An 11620-nucleotide genomic window follows, 5' to 3' on the forward strand; every position below is an offset into this window, starting at 1 on the left:
CTGGGATGTTTCAGGACTTTAGACAGTGTGAATGGCTGACGGAACTGTCCAAGGTCCTGAAAGTGCTGGAATGTTTCAAGACTTTAGATGGTGTGATGGGTTGAAGGAACTGTCCAAGGTCCTGAAAGTGCTGGAATGTTTCAGGACTTTCTAGACTTTATACATGTCTGTGCTGTGGACTATCCTCTCTTCTGCATTGGCACACACAAATATGGTGATTCGATCACTTGATTTTCAAGTCCCTTGAGACCCATTACTTAATGATTTGATGAGCCTGTCTTTTATATGATACACCGTGTTGCCATACAAGTGGGGTCGGTATTCCATTCAAACGTCAGCAGCGAGCTGCCCCCGCCTCTTCTCCAACTGTGAATGAAAATACAGAAAGAAAAATACAAGCAAACAAACATTACGGCAACAAAACACAACAAAATCACAGCTCACCTGTTGAAAAAGCGACTGAACAACGCGGGTGAGTGAAGGCAGAGGTGTCAAAGTGAGTGTTCTGGGAGCGGTGGGCGGTGAGAGCKGGCCGCCTGATGATTAGATTTACCGTGTGTGGTTCACGGCGGGGAGAGAGGATGACTCACTCCCGTCTGATGTGATGTTTCACCCCGCAACAGCTCGGCAGTGCGGTGGCACGCCGCTGCTTCAGCCTGACACGTCGGTGTTCTCCACCAAGAACATATATAAAAAAGAAAACTTTATGAAACTGCCCAGCCGCCTCCCGGCTCGAGCTTGTTTTGTAAACTTGAGCGGCCGTCACTCGTAGTTTGGAAGGAGAGACTCGGCGTCGTGATTGAATTTCGTGACGGTAATTGCCATGGAAACAGTAGCGCTCGTGCGCCGTGAGGGCGGGAACTGTCCGCGTTAACTTCAGGGTCGGATAAACCTGTTGGATGCACTATTAATAAATTTTAATAACAATATTAACGTCTTGAAATCCATCGCGCCTGCGTTGACTTGACTTTTCCGCTGTAACTTCACCACCAACCAGGTGAGTTTTTTTTTTATTCGACCAGGTTTTAGTTTGTTTTTATTTCTGCATGTTGCTCAGTTTTAGTCAAATATCGAGCTGCTAATTTGTTTAAAATGGCTGCAAACTTGAATGACTGGAGCAAAAGGAAAAGTGGCCCCTGCTTGGTGCACTGTGAGCTTTTGTGCTTAATCACTTGTATGACTGGACATTTTATGGCTCTGTGGCGCATTTCGTGCAGTTTCCTTTTTTTTTTTTTTTCCGCAAATGGAAAGAACCCAGGAGAGCCAATGAGTGATGCTTTGTTCAGCGGCTGTATGACTCATATAGTCTTATCTATAAAGAAGCCAAGTGGCAGAGGAGCAGTCCTGCTGCAGGACCGAGCCGGTGCAGAACCCCTAAGAGGCACTAGAGGCCGCTGTGGGGCCCCTGTGTGTCCCTGTGCATTGCATCTGCACTGGAGGCCCCCAAACACACTCACACACACACACGCACACACACACACGCACGCACACACACACATACACATGCACGACCCTTCTCTGTTGTCTTTACAATACCTACTTTTAACATACCCCTCGCCAAAAACAGTTTTTAAGTGATTTAATGTGATTAATTTATTTTAGAAGCCACTGATATCTGCATCACCTTGTCCACATTCATCAAATATTTGCTTTTAATGTCTTTGAACAGCAACCAGAGGCAAATTTTAAATAAAACGCTCCTTTTGCTTCTGTCCATACACCTAAATTACATCCACCTCAGCCCTCTGAGGTGTTTTTGGTAAAAGGATTAGAAATATTTGCTCTGTAAAAAAAAAGAAAAAAGGTGAGTCAGTTATCGATGACGTACGACCACTTTCTCCTTCACATTCTCCCTAATTTCTAATTTTTTTTGCAGTTTTTCCAAAAATCTTTTCCAAAGCAATGTTTGCGACAAGATAAGAAACAGAAATATCTATTAAAAATCATTTAACGCGTGTCCACGACATGTCAACCAGAGTGTTCGTGTCTCCAGGTAAACAACAGAGCAGTGACTCACCTCTAACACACAAGAATGCAACAAATTCAGCTTTAAATCTTTCATAAACATACGCAAGATGACGCAAGATGTTTACTGACATCGCATTCTTWGAAAGAAACATTCAGGGAGCATTGTACAGAGTTCTCAGCATCATTTATGTTTTTGCTCTAAAGTTGATAAAAGAAACAATATAATGATTTTATACAGCCCCTTCTTGTTCAACAAAGAATAAATTAATATTTATRTATTTATTTATTTGTTGCTGTTAAGCAAACTCAATCCTTTTTCATGCATCTTAACATGACAACTTAGAAAATATTTGCTCCCATTCCTGAATTAGTTTCGTTTAAAAGTATTGCTATTATTGCATCCAAGCTCCCACAGGTCTAATAGCTCACATTTTTATGTAGAAACAACTTTGCTGATTTAACTTACAGTATGTGTAAAGAGGTTTCAAAAAAAGAAAATTAGATTTAATATCAACAACTTATTTTGTTGCCATTAAGCTGCAGCTCTAAAAAAGGAGAGTTCAGCTTTTCATTAAGCGGGAAAATATTATGAACAAATATTATTTTGCTGGTTATAATTAGCTCTTTGAACAACCTCAGTTTGGAGGAATGTTGTTTCTGACAAAACTAAGTGGAGCCACTGCTGATGTCTTAAAAGTTTCATTGCATTTCTTGCAAACATCTTTTGTAAACTCTTATATTTGTCCATTTCACGTTTACTTAAAGAGCAGCCAAATACTTTGGTCTTGGCCTCGCTTGGACTAGTCCTTAGCTYGTCARTCCAGTCAAAAYTATACTGAACTGAGCTGTTCAAAGACCTATTTGTGACAAATTAGATGTAAATTGTGCAACATCATACACTATTTCAAAAGAACTGAACTGCTCATTTATTGTTTAATTTCAGTGTTTTATATCTGGTTCCCTGGAGCTTTTCAGAGGAGAAGGAAACTGTTAAATTTAAGTCGCCTATTTAAGGAAAAATATCTTTAAGGATAAAGATGCCAATTTCTGTTTGATCCTCACTGAAGTAGTGTACACTGGAATCAGAAACATAAACAARAGGCTTATAAGTCATATGTGTTTTTCTTTTATTGCATAATTTTTGAGCCATAATGTCAGACTTTTGTTTCACAGGTGAGGAATATGGAACCTAAAACAGAGAAGAGGTTCCACAACTTGACCCTCGAGCAAGTCCAGGCCCTCGACCAAGTCTTGACCGAGGTGATCCCAATTCACGGGCGGGGAAACTTCCCCACACTGCAGGTTAGGGCGAAAGACATCATCCGAGTGGTGAAGGACCGGCTGATCGAAAGAGACATCCAGGTTAAAGATATCCGCCTGAACGGAGCGACGGCCAGCTACATCCTGGTGAGAGATAACGGCCTGGGCTACAGAGACTTGGACATCATCTTCGGCGTGGAGCTGCCCAGGCAGGAGGACTTCCAGGTGATTAAGGAGGTGGTGCTGGGCAGCCTACGAGACCTCCTCCCTTGTGGGGTCAACAGACGGAAGATCACCTGCCTCACAATGAAGGAAGCGTACGTGCAAAAGATGGTGAAAGTCTTCAACGAGCACGACCGCTGGAGTCTGATCTCGCTTTCCAACAACCGAGCTAAAACTGTGGGACTCAGGTTCGTCAGCTCCCTTCGGAGGCAGTTCGAGTTCAGCGTGGACTCGTTTCAGATCATCTTGGATCGGATGCTGGAGTTCTACTGGGAGACGGAAAGAAAACAAGGAGGAACGGTGACGCTGAGTGCTGGGACTTTGTCTAAAAGAGACAACAAGGATGGCAACAAGGAGCAAGAACCACCAAGCGCTCCTAAAGACAATGAAGAGAACAAAGATTCAACAACCAGGACAGACGCTCCACATCTGGATGAAGCTGTTGCTGCTTTTGCTAAAGAGCTTCCACGGGAAGAGAACGAGGGAAAGCACGAGGCACAGCTGGTGTCTGATCCTGAAATAAATCCTTCMCAGCAGGCGGAAGACGATGTGGACGACATTGAAGATGTTCCTTCAGACGACATATCCGAAGTGTTTGAACTTTGTGAGGAAAGCGGGCAACACAAGGAATCATTTAACCATGATTATCCATCAGCGGCTTCCTCAAAAACTTTATTTAAAGATGCCGTGGATCCAGTGATGACACGCGAAAGTTTGAAGCTCCAAACTGAAGAAGAAATACCCGAGATGGTGTCTGTAACCGACGCTGGAGTATTAGCTTCACAGGAAGCAACCGTTTGTGAAAAGAGTTCACAGTTTGAAGTAGACATCGGCAGGACTGAAAATACTCCAGCAGGCCAAGACTCACACTTTGAATTCTCCTTTCCTCCCCCGGCTAAAAAGACTTGCAGCACTTCACAGGACATTGTGCCRGAGTACTGCCCTTCACCGAAATTACAGAGAAAAATGTCTCGGAAGTTGATCAGCAAGCCTGAAAAATGGTCCTTACTCTCTGACGTGTCTGACCTCACCACACAGCTCTTTGCACCCATAGACATACTGAAACCTGCTCAGCCAACTAATCCCACACTGGAGCAAGTTCACAGCTCAGATGTTTCATGCTCAAAATCAGAAGGCGCCCCTACAGTTCCCACGTCCAGTCCAGCCAGTTCTCCTCAGAAAGGCAAACGTCCAGAGCAGACTGTAAAGCCAAAGAAGCCTCCAGATTTAGAGGCTCAAAGTCGAACGTGTTTGACAAACCTTTCTGTAGGAGACCCTGAACCTGCTGACCCCATCTCAGTCTGCCCTGGCTCAGGCTCATGGGTCACAGCTGAAGGGGAGCCCATCATTGCAGTTGAAGCCAAGTGCATGTACGGAGACTTTGACCAGGCGATGGAACACCTTCGCCACCGCCTCATCGCCACACACAACCCGGAGGAGATCCGCGGAGGGGGGCTGCTGAAGTACAGCGACCTGCTGGTGAGGAACTTTAGGCCAGCCAGCGAGACTGAGATCAAGTCCTTGGAGCGCTACATGTGCTCCCGCTTCTTCATCGACTTTCCCGACGTGAGCGAGCAGCAGCGAAAAATCGAGGCCTACCTGCACTGCCACTTCGTCGGCAGCGAGGAGGCGAGCAAGTACGACTACCTGATGACCCTGCGGCGGGTGATCGACGAGAGCACGGTGTGCTTGATGGGACACGAGAGGCGGCAGACGCTCAACATGATCACCGTCCTGGCTTTGAGGGTGCTGGGCGAGCAGAACGCCATCCCCAACACGGCAAACGTGACCTGCTTCTACCAGCCGGCGCCGTACATGTCAGAGCCCATTTACAACAGCTACTTCATCCCTCAGGCCCAGCCCCCGCTCGTCTACCACCCCTACCCTCTACACGTTCACATGCAGACCGGACTCGTGTAGCCGAAGTGCCCCCGCGAAGGCATGCCGCCTGCTTTTTTTTCCCCCCAGCATGGTGCTCTGCACAGCAGCACGAAATGGAAGATTTGATCAACAACCAGACAACCACGGGGCGCAGCGCTCATGTTTTTAAATCCCTCCTGCTTCTAACGTCAAAGAAAACAAGAGGTCAGGAATGAGAGGCTGGTGGAGGCCAACATGCTCGCTTTTAATGAKACCACGAGGAAAGGAACACAAGGAGTCCAACTTTCTGAAAGGATTTGATCAGAGTTGAGGGTCTTTCTGTGTGGACGTTCAGGTTTGGGGAGTTCTGTACTGACGGTCCTCTTGTGTTGAAAGGACTGTGACGTGGTCAAGATTTTATGGCTAAACTTCTCTAATTATAACCCGTCAAACACCCGTCGGCTAGAAAAATCTCGGTTTGGGTAAAGTTCGAGTCGTGATTAGAATCCCATTGATGTTTTCGTGAATCATCTGTCTCTGTGGGGTAAAGTTCAATCTGTGACCTGTTGAAAATATATAACACCAGTTAACTTGGGAATAAGTAGATYGTGGTACTTCCATAATGTGGTAAATGTATTTGTGAACGCCTCATTTCAGAGGAATCCAGGGTTTCATACTATTAGTGACTGTATAAGAATAATTACTGATGATAGTATTTAGGTAGTCATAAAACTAGTTTCTGACAGTTTTTACACAACTTTGCAAAAACATTTATTGTAATCAATTTATAGCATTGTGTTAGATTACCATAACAAAATTAAACGTAAAACTTCATTCAAGAGTGGGTTAAATTTCTGAACACCACAACCTTACATTAGGTAGGACTAGTAGTGATTCATGTGATCTGGTAAGGTTTTGTTTTTTCCAAAATGGTAAAAAAGAAATAAAATCAAATAAAGATTTTCTTAAAGATTAGAACAACCTTGACAAAATGCCGAGCGTTGTTTCTGTCCTTAGGAACAGTCTTCTTTTACACATCAGTAATAGCAACTCAAATTGTCACTTTTGGGAGTAAGAAGTATAAAAATTTAACTTTATCTGTTGATGCATTTCAGATAGGCCTTACATTATAAGGTTTTGCTTCTTTGGTTTGTGAATTTTTCCAAGAAAAAAAAAAAAAAACAAGCCAAAAAGGGTCTTTCACACACAAAGACATAGGAAAAATACAACAAATCACAAAACACTAATTTTGTCTTCTTTATGAAGCAGTCCTGTAAATGACTAGTTTAGTTCAAGTAATTTTTATTTGTTTGTGTGTTGGAATTAAACCATGCATGTCGTTGATTCTCAGGCTGAAAGCTTAATAATGTACATTATATAGTCTTGTCTTACCATTAAAGTGTCTCTATTTTGAGTCAACGTGATGGTGAATGTACAAAGATTTGTGTCTGAACKTGGATTTGAGGCTTTTTTTATTGGTGGGTTCTGATCAGATTGGATGAGCTGCAATTTAAATTTACAACTCAAAGTTTTTATTCACTACTTCTAAACTGTGGTGTCGATAGTTTCACAAAAACACAGCTTTTTCCACCCTCAGATTAATTGTGCTCAACGAAACGGAAGCAATCTGTTCAAAGTTAAAAAGATGAATACGGGGTAGTTTATTTGTATTATCTAAAAACTTCCAAAAAATAAAATCAAGCAAGTAATGCAGAACAAGTATATTTGTACTGACAGCCTGGCAAAATAAAAATAAGTGTTTATTTGTCTAGATTTTCACAGCTTAAAATGATTCATTTTTACAATTTTCATGTGGCGAAGCATCACAGCAGTTTGCCGCTTGCTGATTATTTCACTTTTAATTTTCAGGCTGAATTTGAACCCAACTCTTTGCTGGAAATGCAGAAAGCATGTTGAATGTTTTTGTGACGCTCACGGATTGTGTGTTTCTTATATTGAATGAAGATAAGTTATGTGGAGTTTCTGCCTGCTGTTGTGTGCAAAACTGTTACTGCGTATTTTAATTATTTAAGGTGACAATAATACAGCCGATGGTTATTTCTCTGTTTGTGTGGTTGTTCACTGCGTGCACACAGTTACATGTATCGAGTGTTTATTTTTAATGACTGAAGCACAGCTTAGGATATGTGAGGCCGAAGCACAATATAAATGAACTTAGATGTTGTCRAGTCATGAAGGTGTTTGACATGCTTGTAATTAATCGAGTACACACTGAAAACAATACTGTGTGCATCTGTCCCCCCAGTGTAGCTTCCAAGTGGTTGTATTGATCTTTGAGGTGTGTTTTGTGTCGTCATGAAGCTGTTATGATCACAAAAGAAACAGAAATATTTGTGCTATGATATCTTGTAGTGTTAATGTGATAATAAATGTAACAAAGCTGCTTGTTTGTTTGCAGTGTTCTCTTTTAATCCATGTTTATTTTTCATTAGGATGTGGATATAAACTTCAGTTTACATGAAATTTCATCCATTCTTATGTTAAAGCTACTTTGGGCACGTTTAAAGGGACAGTTCAGTTTTGTAATGATGTTAGCTAATGACTAGTTCAGTAACAAAGATGATTGCCCTCCGGTGGCTCAAGATTTCAGGTAGCACCCCTATTTCCAAAGTCTCTGCCAATTTACATACATTCACATATCAAATTAAATAGATTTGTCTACTTTATCTTTAGAAACCAGGTTGTCCAGTTAAAAAAAAGTCAACAAGGACACCTGTTCATGTGGAGTGAAGCAGTTTTAGGGGGAATCCAGGGGTATGCTCTCCCAAAATTTGAAATCATAACTGAAATTTCCACTAATCCAATTTAGTTTTTTTATTTGCACACTGAGCACCAGTTAGTCCTGACTGCATCATATGATACTTGAATCACGAAATATCATCTGTACCATACAACACCTCATGCAGCAACAAAGCAGCTGAGAAACCCACAGAAGTCAGTAAGACGTCTGGGGTAGCATTACACACAAGAATTATATTATTTATGCTCTTTAAGGTCAAAAAGCAGGGGGTTGCATTTTGCACGCAGAGCCGTTAGCAGGTCAATAAGGTCAGAAATAATTTGTTTCTCCAAATTGAGGTCAGTAAAAGAGCCATCTGCAACAGGTAAGATGTTTATAACCTTTTTGCAAAACCTATCTTTAAAAGTTTATCTAAACTATCTCTTTAAGGGCCATACTTTTTGATATAAATGAAACAGTTTTGCATGTTGTTTACTGTTTGATGAGTAACACGGGCAGCATCACATCTGCTTTGCTGCATATTCATTTGTACACTGATCCTGACCATATTTCTTGCACTAAACCAGATGTTCCACATCTGCTGCCCTTATAATAACTCAGCTCTTTATTACATTTTATTCACTTGTCGACCTTGAACATAACACTCGAATATTACAACCAGAATGCTTTGAAATGCAACTAGTTCACCTTTTTGATCATAGTCAGACTGGTCTGAACTTTGCTGGCTCATCCTACGAAAAGCGACTTTAAGAATTCACTGGTGCGTGTGATTTTCCACTTTCTCTGCCATTTCTAAGGTGTGGTGAAGCACAGTGCGTCACAGCTTAACCTTGTTTGTTCGTCTGACTCAGCGCCAGCTTTCTGTGCATTAATGCTGCTGCAAAGAGTCCATTCAAGTTTATGAGCGACCATCACAGTAAATTGACAGAACCAGTATTTTTTTTATTTTTTCCTGTTCAGAAAATGTCTGCCTTCAGTCGATGCTCATCGCCCCGTTGTACAGACAACAGATGAGTCAGACGTGGTGCTGCTGAACAGCTCCTTTAAGTCTGCGCCCCCAGATTTTAATACATCGTATGGAAGAATCCTTAAACGTCCTATTCAATACTTTTTTAAAGAAACTTGACTTTTATTTAAAAAAAAACCCACATACAATCAAAACATGTCATAGAAAAGTCAAAGCAAGTGTTTCACACCTACAGCAGAATGTCATCATCTAATCTTTGCCTCCTACTTTCTGAAAATAAATCTCCAAACAGTTTAGTCTTAGTCTCACGCTCAACCATAATAATCCAGAGAAACCAGTTAATGCTGTTAAGAGAACATGTTGGTGCCAGTCTGTTTTGCTCCTAAGAACTGAACCCTCTAAAAACACTAAACTGCAAAGAAAAGATAAAAACTCTGTGGTGCAAAAAAATAAAAATAAAAAAAAATCCAGAAAATTGGGATGTTTGGATTTAAGCACCCGGTGCAGAAGGCAGAAAGTGAGTCATCTTTTTTTTTTCTGCCGGTAATCTGCCTCGAAACGATTTACCAGAACGTTTGCACAGCAGCACAAGATCTGATGTAAACATCATATAAAAATAATAATGGGAGTGGATAAAACAAGACTTTTTTTTTGATGATTTCCAATGGCACATTAAATCACATATTTAAAATAAAACATGATGGATGTAGCTGATCCACCTGTGTTTTTAAACACATCGAGAAGAAGATGGGCCATTTTCTTTGCTCAGATGAGCAGAAATCATAAAAAAGAAAAAACAGTACAAACATAAAAAAGAAGTTACAAACAAAARGATGGCACAGTTTAAAAGTCTCATGTTATTTCTCAGCTGCCACGTGGAGTAGATAAATGTGCAAATCTCTTTTCCTCATCATATAAACAATTCAACTAGGAAAAAAAAAACTATGGAAACAATATAATAAAATAAATATTCATGTGTGGAAGAGATGCCAAGGGACCCTTTAGTTTTTGTTCAGGAGTTGAGGAAGAAGCTATAAATAGATGCAAGTCTAGAGTACCTATACAACAAGGATGAAGTGGTATTTCACCCCCCTCCCCAGGAACAAATAACATAAAAAACAAGTTCCACTCAAATAAAAGCTTAAAAACAAGATGCTCAGGACAAAAAAGGGAAAAACATTAAACATACGTAGACCAAAGCTGTCAAAAMTATGTTACTGTGGTTTTGCTTTCAATTAGTATTGCTTCCACTAATCTGCACTAAATAAAAACACAATCTGAAAACTAAAAGCTGAGCCTTGCTGTTGTAGGGCAAGACACAAAAGGTTGACATCAGATGCTAAATCAGGTTTCAGGTGTTTTAAATGAACGAATGATCTAACATCAACGTGAGCATCGAGTTTTTGGCATCTTCGCATCCTTCTTTGGTGACTTAGTGGGTGAAGACGTAAAGAAGAGTGAGCTTAGTGTTGTAGACGTGAACAGGCTGGAAGATGAGGAGAAGAGTGGCCGGGTCGAACCAGTTCCTCCGGTGAACAGTAAGGCCCGAGGTGAGTTAGTCCAGCTGGAGAGGGGGGTCTGTGTCGACCAGCGAGGAGAAGTCTGACAATAGTTTGAGCACCAGCTATCAGCTTGAGGTTTTATTAGCAGTCTTGGATAAAGAAAACCATATATATTCATATATTTTATTTACACACTTGTACAAAACAAACAAAAAAAAAATCCCTGATGTCGTGTTTAAAAGTGTGTTTTTTTTAAACTGAGGTCTGAAAGGAGCGCTGTGTCAGTGACCCCAGCCCATGAGGTGGCTGACGCGGGCTTTCTCAGTCATACGTCGGACCCGTCCTGAGCGGGACCTCCCCAGGTTGAGGGGGTCGTCCTTCGACTCGTGTCCGTCGTCCTCAGAGTCGTCCTGGTATACCACTGTCCTGCGGCCCTGGTTTCGCGTGTTGACGCGTCCGGCTTTGCACGRGTTTCCTCTCTGACTGGAAGCTGCTGCTGGCCTCCCCTGCACCTCTTCCTCAGGCTCCTCCTCTTCCTCAGGCTCCTCCTCCTCGTCCTCTTCTTCCTCCTCTTCATCGTCATTGTCCTCTTCCTTTAGATGTCTTACATCTACCTGTTGCTGGAGCTCCTCTTCTTCCTCCTCTTCATTCTCCTCCTCTGATTCCTCGTCGTCCTCCTCCTCCTCCTCCTCCTTCTCTGGCGGCTCCAGACGAGCTCGTTTAGGGCTCTGCAGAGCCTCCTGCCCTCCTTTGTGCTTCCTCTTCCCAAAAGCCACCAGCTTCCCCTTCACCGAGAGGCGCATCTTCAGGCAGGGCGCTTTGCTGTAGTCGTGGTCTCCGCCCTCCACGTACTCCTCCGCCTCGGAGTCGGAGCTGCTCTCGCTGCTGCCCGACGAAGAGGAGGAAGAGCTCGATGACGACGAGGAGGAGGAATCTGAGGAGGAGCTGTTGGAACCGGATGCCTCCTCCTTGTTGTCGTCGGACAGCGGCCTTTGTTCCTCGTGCTGCTGCCTGGAGCTGGTACTGAGAGGTCGCTGGCCTGATGTGCACGTACACACACACACACACACACACACACAC

General features: G+C 42.4%; 2 protein-coding genes across 2 annotated transcripts in view; one reads left to right on the forward strand and one right to left on the reverse strand.

Annotated features, from left to right (window-relative positions):
* The first annotated feature begins 575 nt into the window (after positions 1-575).
* LOC106516412 (uncharacterized) lies at positions 576-7714 on the forward strand. Its single transcript, XM_014006760.1, has 2 exons — positions 576-997; positions 3142-7714. Exon 2 carries the CDS (start codon positions 3151-3153, stop codon positions 5368-5370), a length of 2220 nt encoding a protein of 739 aa, XP_013862214.1. The 5' UTR covers positions 576-997; positions 3142-3150; the 3' UTR covers positions 5371-7714.
* Positions 7715-8992: 1278 nt separating this feature from the next.
* The window catches only part of brwd3 (bromodomain and WD repeat domain containing 3), a 16915-nt gene continuing 14287 nt past the window's right edge, over positions 8993-11620 (reverse strand). The window contains exon 40 of the mRNA XM_014006761.1: positions 8993-11579. Within this exon, the coding sequence (XP_013862215.1) occupies positions 10822-11579 (758 nt within the window). The 3' untranslated portion in view covers positions 8993-10821. The remainder of the gene's footprint in view (positions 11580-11620) is intronic.

The sequence above is a fragment of the Austrofundulus limnaeus genome, unplaced genomic scaffold (genome assembly GCF_001266775.1).
Source record: "Austrofundulus limnaeus strain Quisiro unplaced genomic scaffold, Austrofundulus_limnaeus-1.0 Scaffold37, whole genome shotgun sequence".
Taxonomy (NCBI): Eukaryota; Metazoa; Chordata; class Actinopteri; order Cyprinodontiformes; family Rivulidae; genus Austrofundulus; species Austrofundulus limnaeus.